We start from the raw sequence: 27,835 nt of genomic DNA, 5'->3' as shown, positions 1-27,835 counted from the left end.
GAGAATTTTTATTTTATTCCATTTCATATATTACTTTAATGTCATTTATCACAGCTCGGTGGCCAATCTAGAGCAACATTCTGTAACAGAAGATAAAGCATCATTATTTATATATCTTGATATACAAATACATATCCAGCCACTCACCAAAAATGACAGTACCTATAGTGACTGTGGGTATGTATATAATATAGACTGTTGTACCTAAAAACCAGTGTTGAATGTAATGAAACCCCATTTTCTAGCTAGAGCCCCTGGAGCTATCGGACTGATATTAGCTATATTAGTCTGGGGCTTCAGTCTCACGGAGTTTGAGCCTACAGGGCACCACAAGCCAGAACCTGGTCCCCTCAGGAAACAGTGGCCTATGAAACTCCTTTTAATAAGAGTAGTCATGTCTGCCATTGACCAGGGTTAGACACCCAGAAAGGTAGGCGCCCCAAACAGACCTCAAGTGGTAGGAAAATTGCAACCGGAGACCAAACAGAGGCTAAAAACTCCCCCCCCCAGGGAAAACAAAATAACAAGCAACACGTCACCATACCGCACATTGCTCATTCCCGCGAATCCCTACCCCGTTCCTGGATGACCTGAGAGACCCGAGCCCTGGAACAGGGAACGAGGAATACAGGGTCAAACCACAGCGCTTCCCCAGACACAGAAGCTGAGGCACACAGGTAACGGCTTAAAGCAGCAACCGGACACAACACATGATGCACCTGACATACCTTCGGGTGTGAGAGGACGAAGGGGCGGACTGAACCAAGGTCAAAGCGACCACCGCCTCCAAGTCTGGGTCTCTAAAACCAAAACGGGGCAGCCCCGGGGCATTCGAGCGGGCGACTATTAATGAGTGCGTTGCATCAACCTAAACCTAGCATGTAACGTGTAAGCTGCTTGACCCCTATCTGCAGCTAGAGTGGGTACATTGGTGAACAAATCTCACAAGACACTGGGTCGAAGGTGTCGTCAACCCAACAAGCAGAATGACGAAGGCAAAACAGGTGATTGTCACACTGAAACAACTCGCACAAGGCGAGATGGGACTCAGAGGACACATCCATTAGTCAACCAAGCCCCATAGGGGGATGTCTTCCTATGGGAAGCCCAGGCACTGGTGCTGCCAAACCCAGTTGAACCCAGCATGTTAACCGGACAAACTGGCCCCTGTGAAGGGAGCAACTGCAGGGGCCCAGAGGAGGACCGCCCTACTGAGCCTAGGTATCACCGGTGCCCCTAGGTAGGGACTCCGGTGGCTGTGTAGACAGCTTTAGTTAGTAGTTAGTAACAGTTGATTGATTGACAGTCGAGAGGCGGGTTGAAAGAGCAGAGCTCAACCCCTGCAAGCACAACTAGGAGAATACAACTAAGTGAGTACAGTACCTAATAAGAACACTGGTAGCTTCCTAACAGGCAATAAAGGAACTAAATGGAGGAAAAGAACCTCTAGGAAACACCACAACCCAGCTGGCGAGAAAGCGACACAGTCGCTGCAGTTATGCAAATGGTGCAGCCCAGTGCGCCCCAACCAGCAACAACCACTCCCTACCCAGGACCAAACAAAAGCACCAAGACTTAAGCTGACCCCAAGGTCAAGGCCGAAGCCAAGCAACCGCTACCTATACGGGAGTGGGAACCTGAAGATCCCAGGGAAGAGAACCCTGAAACCCGGGGGGTGTACTTACAGGGGGCTTAGGAAAGGGAGCCCTAAGCACATACAGCCTTGGGTACTGGACTCCTGGCCACCGCACCAACACACAGTGGGTACCAGCGCACGGGTGTAAATCCTGGTAGGCAATTCTGACCTGAGAAGATGACCGCCCCAGCCGGCTTCAGTTGACAAACTAGCGGTCCAGAGGCTGGCTCAGTGGGCCGTGGTCCCCCTCCCCCTTGGAGGGGAAGTGTTCGATGAGAATGAACGGTGCATGGTGTAATGACGTGTTGTTTGTTATCTTGTTTTGTTTTCCTTGGGGTAGTTTTTAGCCTCTGTTCAGTCTCCAATTGCAATTTTCCTACCAATTGGTATCTGTTTTGGGAATGCCTACCTTTTGCAGGTGATGAGTCACAATAACGTGGCTAAAGAATGATGACCAGACCACACACTAGAAGGTGAAGGGATGACGACGTTTCGGTCCATCCTGGAGCATTCTCAATCGACTTGAGAATGGTCCAGAACAGACCGAAACGTCGTCGTCCCTTCACTTTTTAAGTGTGTGGTCTGGTCATCATGCCTACCTTTCTGGGAGTCTAACCCTGGTCGATGGCAGACATGACTACTCTTATACAAGGAAGTTTATTAGGCCATTGTTCCCTGAGCCTCTCTGAGGGAACCAGGTTCTGGGTCGTGGTCCCCGATAGGCTCGAACTCCATGTGACTGAAGCCCCAGACTAATATAGGTAATATCAGTCCCATAGCTCCAGGGAACCGACAGGGCTCCCCCACAGAAAAGTTCTTGTTTTTTTACTATTGACATACTAAAGGAAATAGCAGAAACTCATTAACAACAAACAACCTAACTTATCTTACACACAGAGATCACACTAACGTGATGCAACAAATGAACAAATCCACAAGGGCCGTGATGAGGATTCGAACCTACGTCCGGGAGCATCCCAGACATTGCCTCTTAACTCTTTTACCCTGTCGTAGCTCAGTCGATTAAGGCAGTGTCTGGGATGCTCCCGGACGCAGGTTCGAATCCTTGTCACGGCCCTTGTGGATTTGTTCTAACTTATCTTACACCTAATTATGTACCCTTAGATCTATGAGAGGTTAGGCTTAATTATCCTCATCTTTCTCAGGTCCTGTACAGAATTAATATTACAAAACATGGATTTTTTTAGGGGAACGCAACAGTCCATATTTGATACATACCACAGGTAATGTACCATCAATTTTGGAGGACAGGTTGAATTAATTCATAATTTATATCCCATCAACACAACATATAACGTGTTGCGCAGTTTAAGGGTTAATGCTATTTTCAAACTAGATTAAATACTAAACATTTACAAAGAAATCAATGTACAATATATAACACAGAAAAGAATTTCATGTAATATTATTGTTTCTTACCTCAACATCCAAAGCAACTATATCAACTTCAAGGCCTAAAATAGATCCCAGGTCCGGAGATGTGCGCCCAAAGTCACCATGAACAAATTCCTTGATGTAAGTTCCAGCTTGTGTTGTTAGATGAAGCTGTAACACATTAATTATACGTCAGTTTTGTAATCAAACTAAATGGCAAAACTTCATTAATTGTACACTCTGAAAAACTAAAAGAAGGATATACAACATTATAACATTCTAAGATTATTATCATTTCTAAGATTATTATAAGATTATTATTTCTAAGATTCTAAGATTATTATCATTTCAAACCCCAACCTGTGGTGGTGTACCCAAAGTGACTTGGCCACCTGTACCTTCGTCATGCACAGAAACCCACATATTACTCATTGTTTCTTCAACTGGTCGTTAAGCCTATGCAATGGCTGTGGCTCCTGAGGAGCAACACAGTTCACTGGGGGAAGGGGCGAGAATAGGAATAAAATGGGAGGTTCGGCAAGGGCCACCTGAATCAATCGGCTCATCTGGCTAGAATGGCTGGTTAGACATCGGGTCCAGTGGGCATGACAGGGTTGGTATTCCTATCAGTACCAATTCAGACCCTTCAGCGGTTACCCCCTGCATATATATTCAGTGTTACCCCTGAGATTGCCAATGTGCTTGTACCTCCCAGTGTTCCATGAAGGCTGGGCAGGGCACTGAAGTTCAATTTAAGTTCATTTGTGTTGAAAAGGTATTTTTGTTAACTTCTCAATATCCCTTCTCCCTCTCAGACTCATAGGGTGGGCGACCAGGACCCAGAGTCAGACTGTGATGGAAACTGGGCTCTGCTGCTTTGGCTGTGATGGAAACTGGGCTCTGCTGCTCTGGCTGTGATGGAAACTGGGCTCTGCTGCTCTGGCTGTGATGGAAACTGGGCTCTGCTGCTCTGGCTGTGTTGGCCCCAGATCCATTGCCATCATTGACTCACCCTTCTGATTCTCCCCATACCTTGGCCACTTTTGTGGCTGGAATGTCTCTCATGACCTCAGTGGTGACTGACTTGCTACCTTGAGTACCTCCATCTCTAATTATTACCACTTCACCTGGGAAAATATGGCATCATGAATGCACTCGAACCAGCACCACTTCCTCTACCACTCCTAATGTCCATGATCTGTTTGGCCCACCTATGTGGATATAATATTTTGATGTCATAACTGATACTCCTACTGCCACTGATTCATAACCGATACCTACTGCCACTGATTATTTATACCTGTACAAATGCCTCGATCAATCGGTACATTCACATATTATCCATAAAGCATTTGCCAAGTGTCAGGAGACATATTTTTCCTGCTCTCTCGTGCACTGAATTAAGTACGAAATTGCATAGTGCACCAGTGATGTGCACCGTGATTCAACTTTCTGAATATAACTTTTCCACAGTCGTGTTGGGTGTCGTTGGACAGCCCATGACATTTGCTAGCCATTGATGTCACTCTGATAGCTGTATCAGGTCTGTGAAGGAAATTACAGGAGGGAGTTGATTTCAGGGAAATTTTGTACAAGTCAAGTGTAGAAAGGGGGGTATGGGGGGGTTAACGACCGTAGACCACCCCCCCTATCACGTGTCCACCTCGTGAGAGAGGGGGTAGCGTCATGAGGCAGGTACGCCATTGGCCAAGGCTCCTGGGCCTCAGGAATGCTGAACCGTGATTGGGCAAGACGCTGAGGGGTACAGCATAGTACCCCAGAGGCAGACTTGGCGGGAAAAGACATTGCTGTCAGAGGACGTTGCTGTCAGAGGACGTAATTTCTTGTGCTAGGCCAAGCATTAGGAAATACCGCCTGCAACGTTACTAAAGTCACGCCTATCATCTTGCTATCTTTCCGTGTGCCGTGCGTAAGAATCCGGTAGTCGGAAAGGTGCTTGTACCGAACCGTGTGAACTTGTCATCTAGCCGCGTAATTGTGGGACGCCATCTTAGAGCAACTGGACTGAGTGAGGTGTTAATTATCGGACTACGAAAGTGACATCCGCCGTCTATCGTATCTGTGCTTGAAGGTACTGCAGCGAGACGTGCTAGAGAAGGTTTCAGTGTTATGAGAGAAACCTTAAAAGTTCTAATTCTGAGGAACAGTGAAAGACTCCGTCTCGGGTCTCGTGTACCGTGTAACACTTTGTACCGTCGTATCCTGGGGTACCGTGTCAAGTGGAAGGGCGTGGTACCGCATCCCTGCTGTTGTGCGCGCACCCTGGTCTGCCTAAGCCGGTGTGTCGCACCACCCTGGTCTCTGTGTGTGGAGCTAACCCCGTGGTCTAGGACCCTGTGCTCCACCTGACCATGTGTAGGAAGTGAGGACGCCTACGTCATCATCCAGCAGCAGCAGTGGGAGTGTGAGGTTGTCGGGTATATGAGTGAAAGGGAGTGTTGCGGGCCCGCCGATTGATGTAAGTACACTGTTTCCGTTTGAGTAATAAAACTCTGAAGCTGGGTTCGCCCCCAGTGTTCCGTCTGTCCTCTGTCCCTGTGACCACCTGGTGAGGTGAATGGGAATTGGAGACGTGTGAGTCTACCCTGTTTGCCGTCATCAAGTTGAGGTTGGGCCCAACTGTGATTTTTGACTTGTGTGAGGACACCTAGTGACACATTCAGAGGTAGAGTAAAGTGAGTTATTTGCTTCTATTTTTTCTATGTGCCGCGTATGTTTTCCTGTAATTTGATTCCCTTTTTCAGCAGTGAAAGTGGTAACAGGGAGGTTTCCCTTGGTTATAAATTTTACTGTTGTGTTGTGGTAAAATGTGAATTATTGGTGGATAATTTACTGGGGGAAGTCATTTACAAGTTTTGCCGTGAGTGGCAAGGATGTACTGTGTTGTACTGTGATGTACTGTGTTGTACCGTGTGTAAACCGTAGACAAGTTTGTCCTTGGTGGAAGGTGTTGTGTACTGTGAAGGATTCCGTGAGAATTAAAGTCAGTTAACGTCACCGGGGGTCACGATTTACTTAACAAGGTCACTTGTTTTGTTGAACATTGTTGTGATTAACGTAGAGACGTGTAAAGGCAACAGTCACAGTGAAGTTCACGCAGTGGAGGAATTGTCAAGTGAAGACTAACGTAGTGTTAACGATTTAACGAGCTGTCGTTAATTGATTGATTAACGTAAGGGGTTGACGGTCTGTTATGATCGGAGTCAATTGCGCTGTAATTAAGCTGCTGTAATTCGTTGGACTGATCAGATCTGTCTGCGGACAGAGTGATTAAGCACTCGTAGCTAATTAAAGATAATTAGTAACCGCCACTTAGTGAATTCACCGGGTGTTGATGTTGTTATTTACACGGAATGTCTTGTAACCTTGTGTGTGGTACAGTAGTCTACCCTCGTTAAGGTAATCTTGTCGTAAGACCGGAAGAGAACTGTCAGTTGAGAGACAGTAGGCTTTATCAATACTCGTCTGAATTAATAGGCTGTTGTATTCAGTAATTAATTGGGAATTACTCACCGAATGCTTGACTTTCAAGTTGATGTAATTAATTGATTTACGAGTTATTGCTGCCATTTAAGTGTCGTTGAGACACGTATGTATTAACGTAATTGTTTAAATTCGATTAGAGTAACTTTTGTTGTTGATTGTCCTGAGAGACAAGTGTTAACGTAAGATTTTTTATAAGGGGTTATCATTCTTGGATTAACCGCCTTGTTACTTGGTACCTCGTTGAGGGCAGCGAGCGCCAGTCAAGTTTTTGTGATTATAGTACTGATCACTGTGAAGCCGTGACAATATTGATTGCAAGCTTGCGTCACCAGTGGGCACCATTTTGTTCAGTTAGTGTCATTAGTCAGTCAGCGACGACGGGATAAGGATACCGTGGGTCCATCAGGCTGTTGATTAGCTGTTCTTGAATGTGCCACTGGAGTGACAGTAAAGTAACGTAAATTCACTGTGTAGTAGTTTTAGTTCTTGTTTTGTGAATAAATTGTTTTGTTATAGAAAACAGTCGTTTACGTCAAACCTTCCAATATTACTGCCCCACATTTCATGTTCTGCAACGCTTTGCCTGCTTATGTTCATATCAAGTCTGTATCTAAAGCTCGAGTCCATTGCACAGCACCACACTTCTATAAATAAGAAGTGAGAATCCATCGGCTACCATTTATTAGTTGTCAACTAGGAGGAGCCAGCGACCTAAGTGACAGGTGTTACCCGAGTGGTTTCGCCTGGCGGTTTGCTCCCTCGGTCCTATGATCTTAGGCTTTAAGATTAAATATCTGCCACTGGCAGCTCTTGCTGTTTAAGGTCTGCCTCTCTTGCGAGGTAGTTACGATTAACGTAACATCAATAGGACTTAACACTTTCGCGCTCTCGGCGCTCAAAAAAAATCAATACCCCACATGCTTTCGGCACTTCGCGCGCCTATGCGGTAAGACCGAAAAAGTGTACACTCTTTTGACTGTCCTGACAATAATTGAAGGCGCACGTATTTAAATTTGGTATCACTGTGTTCGCAATGAAATTGTCTATAAGAGCATACCTATAAAATGCCGCCCAAGCATAAGGAGTATCAACACCAAATAAAAAACTATGCAGATCACTCGCCGAGAGCGCCAAACAGCAACAAAATGTTTCCACTCTCTTAATGGTTGCGAAGTCTACAGTTGTCCTACATCGCTAATTTTGGTATCATTGGAATCGCAATAAAATTCTCTACACGGACATATGCATATGAATGTTTAATATAGGTAATTGCCCACCCGCAAGAGTGTGTGAAGTGGAGAGTAGTTAGCCGCGAGTGCACTGGCGAAAACACAGGGGGGAAATCATGCTTGGAAAGTTTATACATTTATACGTTTCCTGACCCTACTTTTCTATGTACGTATTTCTTTTTTATACCAATGTGTTCGCAATAAAATTTTCTATAAGATGAAATGTATAACATTTGTACAAAGCATGTGTAAGAGAAGTGCCAAATATAGAACCACGTCGCTCGGTATGCGTTCGCGGCAGAAACGAACGCATTGTTTTCGTTCGTTTGATGTTTGTCATGTTTATACTTGTTGAAACATTTTATAATTTGTATGACAGTGATTGCAGTAAAATTCCCTACACAGACATATACATAACACATACAAATATTTCCCACGTGTTGGATATATCAACGGCTAAAGGGAACCCACTGCCACACGCCCGCCACACCCAGAGCCACACCCCCAAACATACTTTGTGTTTTTTTTTTTTACTCATAGAAGTTTGTGATATAATATTCTTTCTGGTACCAAAAAATTTGCAAATAAATTCTCTACAAAACGTATATAATCTGAGAGTATCCTCATCCATTTCAGTTAAAAAATGGAATTTATAGAAATATTTTTTCGATGGACTAGAAAAGTAGGCTGTTATGTGGAATCGTAAGAAAAAACGGCGACGAGTTATCTCTAATCTAAAGCGCGAAAGTGTTAATTCTTTTGATAATCGTCAAAGAAAAAAAATCTCACACCAAGTTCCCATCATATTTCCCGTCCAAGTTCCCCAGTCATACTGGTGTTGCAATCATTAGGAAGTAGGAAACATTAATGGCCGAGTTACATACCACCCCCACACAGTTAACTCCAGAGCATTTCATGGAAAGACATATGCCCTTTACTGTGTTCCATTTTAATTCTTCCATATCCTGGTTGCATGTCCTGATTTTCCGGATTATCAGAAACTTTTCTTACCAACTGTTTCTTTACACTCACTCTCTTGATGAAGCCCTCATTGAATCAGACCACTTTAAACATGGGTAAACTTATGTCTCTAATCCTGTATTGGCCTCCCAAGTGATATTTAGGATCTTTGAATCACCTGAACTTTGATTTTATGCTATACAATCATAAAGGCTTAGCTCTTTCTTCTTATAATAACTTTGGACTACAATAAAGAACGTTAAATACCAACCTTAAAAAAATTATCATCAACGGGTGAGGCTTTCATGCTATGGATAACTCTGGGTCTGGTGGCAAGTGGGCGTCTGTGGAGAACTCGAAGCGGTGTCTTCTGCTGGAGGGTAAGCTCTGGCACAGTTGTTAATCTCTCCAGTATAGCAGGATTATATCCTTTGCGTGAAACACAAAGGGCACAATAAGCCTTAGTTTTCTCTTCTTCACCTTCTTTTAGGTTTTTTATATCTTTCCTGAAAAAAACAGCATTGAATGTAACGAAATGCTTCTTTCAGGAAGAGCTCCAGTGGCTCCCTGAAGCTATCTTGCTGAGATTGCTCTATCTAATGGGTCACATCAGTTGCAAGAGTTTTGTGTAGCCTAGAGGGGATCAGAGCCAGAACCTGGCCACCCCTTCACAGAGACACAGAGTGAGTAACAATTCGCCACCCCCACCGGAAAGGCATTCAGAAAGTCAGCAAAGCTTTATAGACAACTGGAGAGTTCACAGAAAACAACCAGCATTGGATATAACGAAATGCCATTTTCTGGGCGAGTCCTGAAGGCTCCCTGAGCTATCAAGGGTGATATGTAATTAGTACAACGTCGATTCAACGTACCCCGATTCAACGAATCTCCGGCTAGGTCGCACTTTTCAGGTCGGATTTACTCACCCGGTTCGATGAACAATGGTTCACCGAAGCGGGGGACGTGCAGATAAGCTTACGATGTCGGGACAGAGTTCACAGACTGGTGGAAAACTTTCACATTCTATCACAGGTTACAATTAACACTATCAGTCACTTTGGACCGGACTCGTGTCCATTATTTTTCTCCCGAGTCCTAACTTTGGACCGGACTTGCGTCCACTACAAAAATATTTGTATAAAATTCATCTTTTATCCAATCGACCTCGGGATAGTATAAAAATAAGCGCCTTTAGAATGTGCACAATTTGATACCAAAATGAAAGATGTAACATGAAACTTGATGTCTGAACACCTATATGATTGTAAATAGGCTTTTGGTCAAAATTTTAAAATATTTGTTAAAATTCTATTCATTATGCTATTATGTTGGGACTAGTTTTAAAATGCGCGCCTTTACGTCGCAAACAGTTTGATACCAAAATGAAAGATGTAACACACAAATTTATGTCGGAACACTGGAAAGATATAAATAATTTTGTGATGGTGAGCTTCCAGAATTAAAATATTTGTTAAAATTCCAGTTATTGCTCTATTATTATGGGACTAGTTTTAAAATACGCGCCTTTTTATTGCGAACAATTTGATACCAAAACGAAAGACGTAACACGAAAATTGATGTTATCAAACTGAACGAGTATACACATTACCTGGTTGATACCTGGTTGATACTTGGTTGATGGGGTTCTGGGAGTTCTTCTACTCCCCAAGCCCAGCCCGAGGCCAGGCTTGACTTGTGAGAGTTTGGTCCACCAGGGTGTTGCTTGGAGCGGCCCGCAGGCCAGGCTTGACTTGTGAGAGTCTGGTCCACCAGGCTGTTGCTTGGAGCGGCCCGCAGGCCAGGCTTGACTTGTGAGAGTCTGGTCCACCAGGCTGTTGCTTGGAGCGGCCCGCAGGCCAGGCTTGACTTGTGAGAGTTTGGTCCACCAGGCTGTTGCTTGGAGCGGCCTGAGGCCAGGCTTGACTTGTGAGAGCTTGGTCCACCAGGCTGTTGCTTGGAGCGGCCCAAGGCCAGGCTTGACTTGTGAGAGTTTGGTCCACCAGGCTGTTGCTTGGAGTGGCCCGCAGGCCCACATACCCACCACAGCCCAGTTGATCAACATTAGGTTATTAGGTTGCTGCTGCGGTACACTGCAACATTAGGTTGCAGTGTTGTACAAATTGGTGCTCGTTCACGGGTAACTTTTGGCTTTTCTGCGGGGAGGCACTCTAACTTTTGTACATTATATTCATACACATCTGTAGGGAATTTAATTGCGAACACAATGATACCAAAACGAGTAACGTAGCACGAGAATTAAGGTGAGAAAAATGGAACGAGCATGCACATTTTACTGATTTTGTGCACTCATGGGTAACTTTTGCTGACTTTAGGCTTTGCTGTTGGGAGTCAAGCCAGGCTTTTGGACATTATATTTATACACACCTGTAGGGAATTTAATTGCAAACACAATGATACCAAAACGAGCGACGTAGCACGAGAATTAAGGTGAGAAAGCTGAAACGAGTATACATATTTAGGTGTCACCACGCGCTTGCCCACACGCTCGCCCGCATGCCGGGTGCATGACCCCTAAGTTGACCGTGCGCCTGCCCGGTGACAGATAGTGTTAATAATTCCCTCACATGACAAGTACGATCACACAAGTGGACCACACAAGTTGTCCACAAGTGGACCACACAAGTTGTCCACAAGTGGACCACAAGCTTACGATGTTGGGACAGTTCATAGAGTGGTGGAAAACTTTCACATTCTATCACAGGTTACAATTAACACTTTCGCGCTCTCGGCGCTCAAAAAAAAAACAATACCCCAGATGCTTTCGGCACTTCGCGCACCTACGCGGTAAGACCGAAAAAGTGTACACTCTTTTGACTGTCCTGACAACAATTGAAGGCGCACGTATTTAAATTTCGTATCACTGTGTTCGCAATGAAATTGTCTATAAGAGCATACCTATAAAATGCCGCCCAAGCATAAGGAGTATCAACACCAAATAAAAAACTATGCAGATCACTCGCCGAGAGCGCCAAACAGCAACAAAATGTTTCCACTCTCTTAATGGTTGCGAAGCCTACAGTTGTCCTACATCGCTAATTTTGGTGTCATTGGAATCGCAATAAAATTCTCTACACGGACATATGCATATGAATGTTTAATATAGGTAATTGCCCACCCGCAAGAGTGTGTGAAGTGGAGAGTAGTTAGCCGCGAGCGCACTGGCGAAAACACAGGGGGGAAATCATGCTTGGAAAGTTTATACGTTTCCTGACCCTACTTTTCTATGTACGTATTTCTTTTTTATACCAATGTGTTCGCAATAAAATTTTCTATAAGATGAACTGTATAACATTTGTACAAAGCATGTGTAAGAGAAGCGCCAAATATAGAACCACGTCGCTCAGTATGCGTTCGCGGCAGAAACGAACGCATTGTTTTCGTTCGTTTGATGTTTATCATGTTTATACTTGTTGAAACATTTTATAATTTGTATGACAGTGATCACAGTAAAATTCCCTACACAGACATATACATAACACATACAAATATTTCCCACGTGTTGGATATATCAACGGCTAAAGGGAACCCACTGCCACACGCTCGCCACACCCCCAAACATACTTTGTGTATTTTTTTTTTTACTCATAGAAGTTTATGTGATATAATATTCATTCTGGTACCAAAAAAATTCGCAAATAAATTCTCTACAAAACAAAAGTATCCCCATCCATTTCGGTTAAGAAATGGAATTTATAAAAATATTTTTTCGATTGACGAGAAAACTAGGCTGTTATGCGGAATCGTAAGAAAAAACAGCGACGAGTTATCTCTAATCTAAAGCGCGAAAGTGTTAATAATTCCGTCATAAGACAAGTTGGATCACAAAAGTGGACCACACAACAAGTGAACCATAAGAACCAAACACCAGCCAGAATGGTCCACACAAGTGAACGAGAGTGTTTCCATGATTTTCGTTCACCGATTTGTGGCACATGTATCTTTGCAAATTAATTTAAAGGCTGAAGCGTGAATAGCAAGCTAAAGTGTTGAAATCTTCTTATACACATTTTCTGTGATGAAACAAGATGAGTGAGGGTGGACAAATAAAGGAATACTGTACAGTAAACCTCACTGTAAAGTGAGGTTTCACTCACTTTCGTCTGTGTCGTCATAGTTCAGTGACCCATGACTTTGAACGTTTCAGATTAATAAATCATTTCTAAAACTGAAGTTTTAGTAACTCTTTATTATCTAATTAAACTAAACTTTTAATAACGCTTTATTATCTAATTAACTAAATAAAACCAAAAATATTCTGTAATATGATAGACATTTCTGTAATATGATAGACATCTGCTATTCGAGAAATTATTCTTGTTATTGGCTGCACAACTCCAGCGTGAGTGGACGGGCCTAATCCGTGTGCACACAACACCATGCGTGTTTTGTTCGATTTCGTCGCCACAGTTCAGTAACCTACGGCTTCGAAACAATAAAACTAATAAATCAGTTCTAAAGTAAGTATTTTTTATGATACACACCCTCACTTCATGCCTCTCTCTTTCCCCCCCCCCCCCAAGATCCCCTTCTGGGATGTGGCTCAGTAGATTGCCTGGAGACAGCCTGGAGAATCTCCATCTAATACAATATTCATGAAACAAATATTTATATAATTTTTTATTATCCTAATAATATTACTAAACAAACATATATACAAAAGTAATATTACATACGCACTCTCTGCTTCACTGGTCACGTAGTTCAACTCAACACCCATCCATCCCTCCATACCTCCCTCTCTCCATCCATCCATCCCTCCATCCATCCTTCCCTCCATCCATCTATATATCCATCCGTCCCTCTCTCCTTCCATCCATATATCCCTCCCTCTCTCCTTCCATGTGCAGATATGTCCAACAAAGCCACAGAATGAACACTCCAGCCTCATGACAAATCGAAACTGTGCCGCGAATCTGTGACGTCACAGGGTAGAGGGCACTAGATATTATGGAGGGATATTAAAGAGGTCACAAGCAGGTTGACCACTGAACTCAACATCTGGTTCCTAGACGATGGCACCCTGGCAGGGACACAGGAGTCCCTGCTAGAAGATCTACAGCTGGTGAAATCTAAGGGCGAGGAGTTAGGACTCACCCTAAACCCATCAAAGTGTGAAATCATCTCATCCAGCCAACCAATCATAGATCTAGTATGAATCATATTGCCAGGAGCCCCAGTGAGCGTTCCCACCAACAGTGTGCTGCTATGGGCATCTCTGGGCTCGAGCGCCATTGAGGTAATCCTCAAGGAAAAGCTGAACAACCTGAGGAGGATGGAGGGAAGAATAGGGGCTTTGGATTTCCACAATGCTTCTCACAAGGCCTGGCTTTGCCCAGACTGACCTATTTCCTAAGGTGTGCTCCCTCCTTTGACAGCCCAAAATTAACAGAATATGACTCACTCCTAAGGTCAATAACCATGAAAGTGTTAAACCTCTCCTTGCAAGAGGACCAATGGGACCAAGTAACGCTCCCAGTTAGACTCGGGGGAATAGGTATTCGCAAGGCGACACAGTTAGCATTGCCGGCATTCTTATCCTCGACCAGTCCTACAGGTGAACTAGTTGAGAAATACTACCAGAATACCTAAGAGACTCCATTGGGATTCATGATCCCAAATTCGCGGAAGGAGCCGGTCAGTGGGACACTCTTGCCAACTCTCACCCTTGACCAACTTTTCCAAATGACTGCAAACAGGCCAAATGGGATAGCCCATAGTGGAGAAAATCGCCACATCATTGCTGGAGGCAGCTTCTGGGAAGGACAGAGTGCGTCTTCTAGCTGTGCAAGCTCCCCATGCCAGGGACTTCCTGTTGGCAGTCCCAAATTCCGCCTTGGGCACCCGCCTGGACCATCAGGCCCTAAGTATTGGTGTCGCCCTGCGCCTTGCCACCCCTATCTCCACCGAACACCGGTGTATTTGCAGTCATGCACAGGCGGACCAATACGGCAGCCATGATCTCGTCTGTCGTAAGTCACAGAGAAAGATTGCCAGACATGAAGCAGTCAATGACATCATCGAGAGAAGTTTGGCTACAGCTGGGTGTCCAGCACAAAGGGAACCTCAGTTTGTGCAGACCTGACAACAGCCAAAAATGCCCATATGGAGTCACCCTGCAGCAATGGAGGGAAGGTAAAACAGGTTGTATGGGATTACAACATGTGTGTCTACATGGCTGATACCTATCTACCTTACAGCACAGTTGAGGGAGGCGGGACGGCCACCTTCAGAGAGACCCAGAAAACCAACAAGTACATGGACCTAGAATGTTGTTACAGGTTCGTGCCGATAGGCTCTGAGATTCTGGGCGCCTGGGGTAAATGTGCACTTAAGTTCCTAAAGGAGTTGGGTGAGGACCTCATTGGGAAAACTAAAGACTCAAGAGCAGCCAGTTTCCTGTTCCAGTGCCTCAGTGTCGCAGTTCTGAGGGGAAATGCTTGTCATATCTTGGTTACGCACTCAACCTCCGAAGAGCTGGACGAGGTCTTCGAACACTGATTGTTATATTGTTATATAAGTGTGTATTCTCTGTAAACTGTAGCAATGCAATAAAATTAAATAAAACAAAATTAATAAAAACTAATAGGGGTGGTAGGAGAGGAAAAGATTAAAGTGTTTAGTGAGGATCCACAAGGTCTTCTCTGAACACACTTTATTTTCTTCTTTGAGGATGTGGGTCCCTTCAATTGCACCAGTTGTGGTACCCCTAAATATTTATATACTGTATGTATGTATATATTCATATATATATATATATATATATATATATATATATATATATATATATATATATATATATATATATTATATATATATATATATATAATATATATATATATATAATATATATATAATATATATATATATATATATATATATATATAACTGAAAACTCACACCCCAGAAGTGACTCGAAACCCATACTCCCACAACTGGTATGTACAGGGACGCCTTAATCCGCTTGACCATCACGACCGGACAAAAGGAAGTGATAGCCGAGGCTATATGAACCACTTCCCCGCCGGCACTCGGATGGTAATCTTGGGCATAGCATTTTATCAAATCACCTCATTCTTTGGGGCACACGTGAGGAACACAAATGCAAACAAGCCTGAATGGTCCCCAGGACTATATACAACTGAAACTCACACCCCAGAAGTGACTCGAACCCATACTCCCACAACTGGTATGTACAGGGACGCCTTAATCCGCTTGACCATCACGACCGGACAAAAGGAAGTGATAGCCGAGGCTATATGAACCACTTCCCCGCCGGCACTCGGATGGTAATCTTGGGCATAGCATTTTATCAAATCACCTCATTCTTTGGGGCACACGTGAGGAACACAAATGCAAACAAGCCTGAATGGTCCCCAGGACTATATACAACTGAAAACTCACAACCCCAGAAGTGACTCGAACCCATACTCCCACAACTGGTATGTACAGGGACGCCTTAATCCGCTTGACCATCACGACCGGACAAAAGGAAGTGATAGCCGAGGCTATATGAACCACTTCCCCGCCGGCACTCGGATGGTAATCTTGGGCATAGCATTTTATCAAATCACCTCATTCTTTGGGGCACACGTGAGGAACACAAATGCAAAACAAGCCTGAAAGGTCCCAGGACTATATACAACTGAAAACTCACACCCCAGAAGTGACTCGAACCCATACTCCCACAACTGGTATGTACAGGGACGCCTTAATCCGCTTGACCATCACGACCGGACAAAAGGAGTGATAGCCGAGGCTATATGAACCACTTCCCCGCCGGCACTCGGATGGTAATCTTGGGCATAGCATTTTATCAAATCACCTCATTCTTTGGGGCACACGTGAGGAACACAAATGCAAACAAGCCTGAATGGTCCCCAGGACTATATACAAACTGAAAACTCACACCCCAGAAGTGACTCGAACCCATACTCCCACAACTGGTATGTACAGGGACGCCTTAATCCGCTTGACCATCACGACCGGACAAAAGGAAGTGATAGCCGAGGCTATATGAACCACTTCCCCGCCGGCACTCGGATGGTAATCTTGGGCATAGCATTTTATCAAATCACCTCATTCTTTGGGGCACACGTGAGGAACACAATGCAAACAAGCCTGAATGGTCCCCAGGACTATATACAACTGAAAACTCACACCCCAGAAGTGACTCGAACCCATACTCCCACAACTGGTATGTACAGGGACGCCTTAATCCGCTTGACCATCACGACCGGACAAAAGGAAGTGATAGCCGAGGCTATATGAACACACTTCCCCGCCGGCACTGCGGATGGTAATCTTGGGCATAGCATTTTATCAAATCACCTCATTCTTTGGGGCACACGTGAGGAACACAAATGCAAACAAGCCTGAATGGTCCCCAGGACTATATACAACTGAAAACTCACATGTATGAGTTTATGGGTTCGAGTCACTTCTGGGGTGTGAGTTTTCAGTTGTATATAGTTCCTGGGGACCATTCAGGCTTGTTTGCATTTGTGTTCCTCACGTGTGGCCCCAAAGAATGAGGTGATTTGATAAAATGCTATGCCAAGATTACCATCCGAGTGCCGGCGGGGAAGTGGTTCATATAGCCTCGGCTATCACTTCCTTTTGTCCGGTCGTGATGGTCAAGCGGATTAAGGCGTCCCTGTACATACCAGTTGTGGGAGTATGGGTTCGAGTCACTTCTGGGGTGTGAGTTTTCAGTTGTATATAGTCCTGGGGGACCATTCAGGCTTGTTTGCATTTGTGTTCCTCACGTGTGCCCCAAGAATGAGGTGATTTGATAAAATGCTATGGCCCAAGATTACCATCCGAGTGCCGGCGGGGAAGTGGTTCATATAGCCTCGGCTATCACTTCCTTTTGTCCGGTCGTGATGGTCAAGCGGATTAAGGCGTCCCTGTACATACCAGTTGTGGGAGTATGGGTTCGAGTCACTTCTGGGGTGTGAGTTTTCAGTTGTATATAGTCCTGGGGACCATTCAGGCTTGTTTGCATTTGTGTTCCTCACGTGTGCCCCAAAGAATGAGGTGATTTGATAAAATGCTATGCCCAAGATTACCATCCGAGTGCCGGCGGGGAGAGTGGTTCATATAGCCTCGGCTATCACTTCCTTTTGTCCGGTCGTGATGGTCAAGCGGATTAAGGCGTCCCTGTACATACCAGTTGTGGGAGTATGGGTTCGAGTCACTTCTGGGGTGTGAGTTTTCAGTTGTATATAGTCCTGGGGACCATTCAGGCTTGTTTGCATTTGTTGTTCCTCACGTGTGCCCCAAAGAATGAGGTGATTTGATAAAATGCTATGCCCAAGATTACCATCCGAGTGCCGGCGGGGAAGTGGTTCATATAGCCTCGGCTATCACTTCCTTTTGTCCGGTCGTGATGGTCAAGCGGATTAAGGCGTCCCTGTACAATACCAGTTGTGGGAGTATGGGTTCGAGTCACTTCTGGGGTGTGAGTTTTCAGTTGTATATAGTCCTGGGGACCATTCAGGCTTGTTTGCATATATATATATATATATATATATATATATATATATATATATATATAGGGGGTACCACCTCTGGTGCAATTATAAGGAACCACAGCCTCAGAGAAGGGAACACAGAGCATTCAGGGAAAAACTTGCCATTTAACTCTGAATACGTAAGAGTGTTCGCTTCTCCTACCACCCCCCTTGGGTGGATGGATGATATTGCCAGATATGGTCCTTAATTTTTTTTTACTAAGGCCCTAGAAGGAATGTTAAGGAACTCCAGTTTTTTTTTTCCAAAATGGGGGATTGTTACTGGAGGCCTGAAGAAGGAACTGTGAACTACATGTATGTGGAAGACTTAAATCTTGTACAGTTCCCTAACACTTCATATGATGTGATGCACAGTCTGAGCACATTTAGCTACCCCATCATACCTGGTTGATGGGGTTCTGGGAGTTCTTCTACTCCCCAAGCCCGGCTCGAGGCCAGGCTCGACTTGTGAGGCCAGGCTCGACTTGTGGCTCGGCTCGACATCCCTTTCATATGAAGGGATGCGCGGCCGAAGAGTTAACAATAACCGCAGCCCCTAGTACAGAATAACCTCATTTCCATAGTAAGTAATTACAAAATGATAGCACCATTTTTTCATGATCCTTGGTTAATTAAATTCATGACATCCATATAGAGCAATAATGACTATTACATTACCATCACTGGTATACAAATTAGAAAATAATAGTGATAATTGTTAAATGATGATAACTGCAGTGACCCAAGAGATCAACACATGACAATGACCACACTACAAGGATTAAAAATTAATAATATGTCTTGCTGTTTAGAGAATAGTGTTAAGGGTAGCTGGAGATTGGAGAAACAACGAAAATTTGGCACCCCCATTGTTTTCTTAAATATATCTGTGGGTATCCCAAGTAATGCATCAATTTCAGTGTCATCTTGCAGAATAACGAATCTCATCTTGTAATTCATTCAATACTATTTTTCAGTAAACGTAATAAACTTATTATGTTGACCAGACAACACACTAGAAGGTGAAGGGACGACGACGTTTCGGTCCGTCCTGGACCATTCTCAAGTCGATTAAACTTAATATCTTTATTCATTGAGAGCATCAATAACTTAAAAGTGCCTACAGACTGCTGAATTAAACCTTCTCTGCTATGATGGCTGCGAAATAAATGTACAATAACACTATACAGTACATGATATGAACATGTCTCTGGAACCAAATACAAGCAGACCCGTATGTATCTTACCTGTCAACAATTTGGAAGGTCCCTCAGATGAATCAAGCTTGTGGAACCATTTATTAAATTCTGTAGTTTAATTAAATCAGCCCTGGAGAATTTGGAACGACATGGATTAATAAATTCAAATACAAACGGTCGGCCCATTCCCGAGACACCGAACATCAACATCTTCCTCGTCCTGACGAGGAAAACTTGACATCTGGCCAAGAAAAAAGAACAAGAACCATATGACTTAATACTTGTATACTTCTATAAAAATCTTAAAGTAAATAAAGCTTAAAGCAATACTCAGTCATCTATTACGAATGGCAAATAATTATAATTTACACTTTCAAATTATTATCACAAATAGTTGACTCGCTCAAGAGGCACCAAAGCGTGAAAGTGATAATTATTAACACTTTCGATTGATTGAAGATTGAAGATCTTCAATTTAAGAAGATTGGTTGTATCTCATAACTGACGGAGCTAATACAAGTCGGAGAAGGGACATTCCTTCCCAGTGGTGGGGGTCCCCAGTGGGGAGGTAGTCCCTGTCTCCCCCTTCCACGACCACTTCACAGTCCCCCGCTACTCATTTATTAAAGGATTACTCATCATTCAAAAGAAAAGATTAGTTCCTGCACTGCACACCTGTTTCATGTAACAATGTCATGAGGCACAGGTTGATAAATTATTAACATTATTGAAGTTATGTAAAATGTGAAAAAAATGTCAAAATATTGGCAAAGTCAACAATTTGAATTTGAAACCACAGTGAACAAAAATGAAAAAAACATTAAAATATTTCTTAACTCGATCATTTTTTGCACCACCCGGTAAGGTATGTAGTGTAAAAATTTGTCTGAATTAAGGCACTATGCACACTGCAGGGGTTAAAATAATTTTGCAGGGGTTCATTTCTATATTTTTAACATCTCAATATTGCAATGCATTATTATGTACTGTATATACATTTCCTAACTATTCTGCATGCCAATTTGGATGCCACTTAAAAATGCTAACATGTGTTTGCATGATAAAAAATATATATACTGGATATACTACAAATACTTGTAGTATATACAGTACTGTATATATATTTTTATTATATAAAATTTATTATTCCTGTTACTTGTGAGTAGCCCCTGCCACTTATGTGTCACTTGCTACTTGTAAGTAGCCCCCTGCCACTTATGTGTAACCCTTGCTACTTGTGAGTAGCCCCTGCCACTTATGTGTAACCCTTGCTACTTGTGAGTAGCCCTCGCCACTTATGTGTAACCCTTGTTACTTGTGAGTAGCCCCTGCCACTTATGTGTAACCCTTGTTACTTGTGAGTAGCCCCTGCCACTTATGTGTAACCCTTGTTACTTGTGAGTAGCCCCCGCCACTTATGTGTAACCCTTGCTACTTGTGAGTAGCCCCTGCCACTTATGTGTAACCCTTGCTACTTGTGAGTAGCCCCTGCCACTTATGTGTAACCCTTGCTACTTGTGAGTAGCCCCTGCCACTTATGTGTAACCCTTGCTACTTGTGAGTAGCCCCTGCCACTTATGTGTAACCCTTGCTACTTGTGAGTAGCCCCCGCCACTTATGTGTAACCCTTGCTACTTGTGAGTAGCCCCTGCCACTTATGTGTAACCCTTGCTACTTGTGAGTAGCCCCTGCCACTTATGTGTAACCCTTGCTACTTGTGAGTAGCCCCTGCCACTTATGTGTAACCCTTGCTACTTGTAAGTAGCCCCCTGCCACTTATGTGTAACCCTTGCTACTTGTGAGTAGCCTCTGCCACTTATGTGTAACCCTTGCTACTTGTAAGTAGCCCCTGCCACTTATGTGTAACCCTTGCTACTTGTGAGTAGCCCCTGCCACTTATGTGTAACCCTTGCTACTTGTGAGTAGCCCCTGCCACTTATGTGTAACCCTTGCTACTTGTAAGTAGCCCCCTGCCACTTATGTGTAACCCTTGCTACTTGTGAGTAGCCCCTGCCACTTATGTGTAACCCTTGCTACTTGTGAGTAGCCCCTGCCACTTATGTGTAACCCTTGCTACTTGTGAGTAGCCCCCGCCACTTATGTGTAACCCTTGCTACTTGTGAGTAGCCCTCGCCACTTAAGTGTAACCCTTGCTACTTGTAAGTAGCCCCCGCCACTTATGTGTAACCCTTGTTACTTGTGAGTAGCCCCCTGCCACTTATGTGTAACCCTTGTTACTTGTGAGTAGCCCCCGCCACTTATGTGTAACCCTTGCTACTTGTGAGTAGCCCCTGCCACTTATGTGTAACCCTTGCTACTTGTGAGTAGCCCCTGCCACTTATGTGTAACCCTTGTTACTTGTGAGTAGCCCCTGCCACTTATGTGTAACCCTTGTTACTTGTGAGTAGCCCCCGCCACTTATGTGTAACCCTTGCTACTTGTGAGTAGCCCCTGCCACTTATGTGTAACCCTTGCTACTTGTGAGTAGCCCCTGCCACTTATGTGTAACCCTTGCTACTTGTGAGTAGCCCCCGCCACTTATGTGTAACCCCTGCTACTTATAAGTAGCCTCCTGCCCCTCATGAGTAACCCCTGCCACTCACGTGTAACTGCCGCCACTCATATATACCCCCCCCCCAACAGCCACTCATAAATAACTTCGGCTTCTCGTGTATAAAACGTGCCACTATGTTACATGTATACATGCAATTACAAGCAATTAATACATGTTACATGTAAAATTTACATGTTAGTTACATGTAAAATACATGTAATTAATTATTTTCAAATGGTATATAAATGAGAAGCGAGCTTACCATCGGCACAAACAGCCTGACTAAGTCGTTCACACAACAGCTCCTGCACACTGGATTGTAGTTTGCGTTCACCCTCAACAAACCATGGTGTCTGCGGCAAGTCTCTGCTGTACTTGTTGTACCGACCTGCGAAGAAAACAAATGAAACATTAGTTTTAGCCATTTCTTTATAAACAGGATTGCAGGCGATGAGTCACAATAACGTGGTTGAAGTATGTTGACCAGACCACACACTAGAAGTTGAAGGGACGACGACGTTTCGGTCTGTCCTGGACCATTCTCAAGTCGATTGTGAGTAGATTGAGAATGGTCCAGGACGGACCGAAACGTCGTCGTCCCTTCAACTTCTAGTGTGTGGTCTGGTCAAAATAAACAGGATTATTATTACTGAAAACACGAATATACAATGTTTATCCTAGTGTTTTTTTTCCATGAACTGGTCACACATATATATTTTATAAGTCACTATAAATTTAATTTAATTTAATTTATAATTTATAATTCTATAATTTATAAATTTACCCCTATCGTGTTTTAATATTTCCTCACCTTTATCCAATTTTTCTACCTTATGTTAAAGCTCTTGTAGCAATGCTTTCAACATTTTCTATGTTCGAGTAATATCCTTTTTCCTTCTTCTAAGCAAACACATCTTATTTTACTTGCTCAACACAAAACCTATGGTGGTGCCTATGACGATCTATTCTCTAATTCCTTAAATATGCCCAATTCAAGAAGAATTTATATAACTAAGATACACTAAGCTGCGAAACAGTATATCCGCTTAGCCGCTGATTGCTTATGTTCTCCCTGTGGCACAAGGCTCATTGTATGGCTCTTGATTATCTTGAGATTATCTTGAGATGATTTCGGGGCTTTAGTGTCCTCGCGGCCCGGTCCTCGACCAGGCCTCCACCCCCAAGAAGCAGCCCGTGACAGCTGACTAACACCCAGGTACCTATTTTACTGCTAGGTAACAGGGGCATAGGGTGAAAGAAACTCTGCCCATTGTTTCTCGCCGGTACCCGGGATCGAACCCGGGACCACAGGATCACAAGTCCAGCGTGCTGTCCGCTCGGCCGACCGGCTCGGCATTATTTGAGGAACAGGAATGATGCTACTTTCATTTGCCTGCCAGATGCATAAACTTCAATACCTAGTGGTAAAACATTAATTTTGATGCAGCATTATAGTAAGATGTCGAGACCTCATAATGCACCCAATACGGGGAAGAAGACCCGAACTCAATGGAGACCGGGTCCATCACAGAGACGAAATCCGGGTCTCATAGGAGGTCATAGAAGGTAGGCATCGAGGGTCTCCCAGACCTCCACAGGGAACATCCAAAAAGTAGAAAACCTGCGGAATGACGAAGCCGTGAAATTCAAGGCAATCTGGAAACAAACCCCGGGAGGGGGGGGGGGGGGCGAACTCTCATCAAATTCATACAAGGAAGAGGGACATGGAAACCTCGAACCTTGCAACAGCAGACTCTGCCCCGAAGGCACCAAAGCCCACGCGGGATCAAAACTGGTTAATGCACCTCCAGGCTACTTCCTCTCCAGCCCCGGAATCATCCAAACCAGGAACCAGGCCAACGCAGCCCTCAATGCCCTCCACCCTTGAAGAAAAGGCAGAGTCCAAGGGAAAGGCAGCAAAGAAAAGTCCTGCTGGAAGGACCCAGAGGCCTTGGCACGAGGAACAGGCCCGAATGCCTCCGTCTCCACATCGAATGGGACAACCCCTGGAGCCACCCAAGTCTCATTCCCAGCTAAACCATGCCCCAACTCCGAAACCCTCAGATGTTTGGGAGCCGGCAACAGGGGCACGGGCGAAGGGGCACGGACTGAACCAAGGTCGAAAAGATCAACGCCCCCCCCCCCCAAATCCGGGTCCCTAAAACCAAAACGAGGCAGCCCCGGGGCATTTGAGTGGGCAACCAACCTAGCACGTTGCGACAACTTAAACCTAGCATACAACACGCATGCTACTTGACCCCGAACCTCAGCTAAAGCACAATGGGTAAATTGGAGCACGAGCGGAGAACAAGTTTTGCAAGACTCCATGTCGTAGGTGTCGTCGACCCAACAAGCAGCATGACAGAGGCAGAACAGGTGATTGTCACCCTAAGACAGGGGTAACGAACAATCCTCAAACTCACACAAGGTGAGATGGGGCTCGGAGGACACATCCATCGGTCAACCAAGCCCCGACGGGGGTTTCTAGGGCCTGTAGAGGGAATGTATCCCTACGGAAAGCCCAGGCACTAGAGCTGCCAAAGCCGGTTGTAACCCCTTATATTATATGGGCAAACTGGCCCATGAGGGGACCAACCTCTGAGGCCCAAAGGACTGCCCTACTGAACCTAGGTATCACCACCTAAAAGGAACCTTGGCAGCCTCCCAACAGGCAATAAAGAAAGCTAAAAGGAGGAAAGAGAACTCCGAAGAAACAACACAACCCAGAGGACCAGAAAGATGCTCAGCCGCTACGATTATGCAAGCTGTGCAGCCCAGTGCGCCCCAACCAGCAACAACCACCCCCTACCCAGGGCCAAACAAAAGCACCGAGATCAAAGCTGACCCCAAGGGAGAGGCAGAAGTCAAGCAACCGCTACCTCTATGGGAATGGGAGCCCGATGAATCCAGGGAAGGCAACCCTGAACTTCAAGGGTTGTACACACAGGGCACTTAGGGAGGGGAAGCCCTAAGCACATGCAGCCCTTGGCACCAATTCCTGGCCACTGCTCAGTGTACAGCAGGAACACCAACTGGGTGAAAAGCCTGTCAGGCAACTGAGAATAGAGTAAACGTCCACCCCGTTTAGCTTTGGTCGACAAACTAATGGTCCGGCGGCCAGCTATGTGGGCAGAAACCCTTCCCCCCCTCCTGGGGGGGGGGGGTAGTCACTAATGAGCGGCACATGGTGTGATGACATGTTGTTTGTTTCTTGTTTGCTTTGAAGAAAGTTTCTACCCTTTGTTTGGTCTCCTGTTGCTATTTTCCTACCAGTTGGGGCCTGTTTTGGGGCGCCTAAATTTCTGGGTGTCTAACACCGGTCGATGGCAGACCAAAAAACTTTCATACAAGGAAGTTTCATAGGCCATTGCTCCCTGTGCCTCTCTGAGGGGACCATGTTCTGGCTAGCCATCTCCAGCAGGCATGACAACTCCATATGACTGAAGCCCCATACTAATATTAGCTAATATCAGTCCAATAGCTCCAAGGAGCCGACGGAGCTTCCCACAGAAAACCAGCATTGAATGTAATGAAACACCAATTTTGTGTGAAACTTGTTCACCCAATAGTGTATACGTTGCAAAAAACCAGCGTTGAATGTAATGAAACGCCATTTTCTGGGTGAGTCCCGGAGGCTCCCCGGAGCTATCCCAGGCTGATATGCTAATGTCAGACTTTGGCATCAGTCATGTGTATGGAGTTCTTAGGCCTACCGGGGACCACGGCCAGAACCGGGCCCCCTCAGAGAGGCAAGGGGAGCAATGGCCTATAGAAGCCCCCGTGTAGTTGGAAGCATTCTATGTCTGCCATCGACCGGAACAGGCACCCAGAAAGGTAAGCGCCCCAAAACAAACCCCTATTCTGGTTAAAATTGCTACCTAAAACCGAACTAGTGGATAGAACTCCCCAACCGAAAACAAGCAAACTAGTGTGACGTCACACACTGCCGCGCCGCTGTCTGCGCAGCTCCCCCCTCCCCGGGAGGGGGAAGGGGGAGCCCCAGACCCCCCGCGCCGGCTACCCACACCTCAGTTCTTGAGGCTGGATGTCAAAAACGCGAAAAACCGCCGACCGGAGGGAGGGAGGGATGCCGGGGAGCCTCCGGGACTCACCCAGAAAATGGCGTTTCATTACATTCAACGCTGGTTTTCTGGGGGGAGCCCCGTCGGCTCCCCGGAGCTAACTACCCACAGACAGAAAAAGAGGGACTTACCCGGGAGGCGGTCGTCGCTCACCCCTCAACTCGAAGCCGAGACAACTGGCTGCAACCGCCGACCCAAAGCAACACAGGCCCGACGAGGCCCAGGGACATTCACAAGGTAATGAGCAGCCAGGACCCTGTTCGACCGCCAAAATCCCCGCGCCCGAATATCAGACCAAGACATATTCCCAAAGACGGCAGCAAGAGCCGCGAACTTACGAACGTCATGGGCACGGGGATAGACCGCAGGCTGGCTGGACCTAATAACCCTGCGGACGACCTGAGAGACCCGAACCCGCGAACAGGGAAGAAGGGAAACCGGATCAACCCACAGCGCATCCCTGGACACAGAAGCTGTGGCGCGCAAATAACGGCGAAGCGCCGCAACCGGACACAAAACATGATGCACCCCCAATAGCATCAGCCTCAAGAACTGAGGTGTGGGTAGCCGGCGCGGGGGGTCTGGGGCTCCCCCTTCCCCCTCCCGGGGAGGGGGGAGCTGCGCAGACAGCGGCGCGGCAGTGTGTGACGTCACACTAGTTTGCTTGTTTTCGGTTGGGGAGTTCTATCCACTAGTTCGGTTTTAGGTAGCAATTTTAACCAGAATAGGGGTTTGTTTTGGGGAGCTTACCTTTCTGGGTGCCTGTTCCGGTCGATGGCAGACATAGAATGCTTCCAACTACACGGGGGCTTCTATAGGCCATTGCTCCCCTTGCCTCTCTGAGGGGGCCCGGTTCTGGCCGTGGTCCCCGGTAGGCCTAAGAACTCCATACACATGACTGATGCCAAAGTCTGACATTAGCATATCAGCCTGGGATAGCTCCGGGGAGCCGACGGGGCTCCCCCCAGAAATATAATAATATGTTTACACTAAATACATTAGGCATTCCCCCATTGTCCCCTAAGACTTCCTATCATTAAATCAGTAAGTTACAGCTTGTGAATGTGTTTTACCAGCCATGTATAGTGGTGCCTGTTGGCACTGAAGACTTGAAAATGAGACTGCTTCATCTGGTATGGAAGGAGGGGATGGACAAACCTTAAGAAATTCTTGATCAGGTAATTTCTTAATGGCTGTGTCTACTGCCTGTTTGGAATATATACCGTTGGAGTACTTTCTATGTTGCTTTTGACGTGCTGCAAATATGCTTCCACACAGCTGGTCCCTGTAGACAGCAAAGTGTTGTTTAAAACATTTTCCTAACAAAATTAATTCTCCAAACATATATGAAAAATTACAAAAGAATACTGTTTGACGAGATCAGACAAAGTTTCAGAATGCAGTATCTAAGTAATTTCAATCATATAAATGTGTGACATTGTTTTTTAATATTGACTGGAATCAATACAAGTATGGTACTCACATTATCTTACAGTCTTCCAAGTCATGAATGTATGTAGATGTGACATTGAGAACAAAGTCCTGGTAAGGCCCAACAATAAAGGTTTTCCCAACCACTTCTGCAACTTGGGGACCAACTACATTCTTCCAGACATCTTTGATAGTGCCAACATGATCATCACGCCCCTGCCAAAGTTTTATATTAAATACCTTACGGCATATAAATAAATAATACAACACAACATAAAACATGCACACTTGCATATTTGCACTTTGATA

The 27,835-nt window shown here is 45.0% G+C and overlaps 1 protein-coding gene across 1 annotated transcript; it reads right to left on the bottom strand.

Moving 5' to 3' along the window:
• On the bottom strand, positions 1-27,835 carry LOC138358681 (tRNA pseudouridine synthase Pus10-like). Its single transcript, XM_069316826.1, is given in 10 exon segments — positions 1-80; positions 3,077-3,202; positions 8,999-9,233; positions 19,508-19,521; positions 19,523-19,642; positions 19,644-19,673; positions 19,675-19,700; positions 22,276-22,401; positions 27,169-27,380; positions 27,579-27,835. Coding segments are annotated over 10 exon segments (1,170 nt in total). The 5' UTR covers positions 27,821-27,835; the 3' UTR covers positions 1-41.

This window comes from Procambarus clarkii, chromosome 85 (assembly GCF_040958095.1).
Source record: "Procambarus clarkii isolate CNS0578487 chromosome 85, FALCON_Pclarkii_2.0, whole genome shotgun sequence".
NCBI lineage: Eukaryota > Metazoa > Arthropoda > Malacostraca > Decapoda > Cambaridae > Procambarus > Procambarus clarkii.
This window is presented reverse-complemented; position numbering and strand designations above follow the sequence as displayed.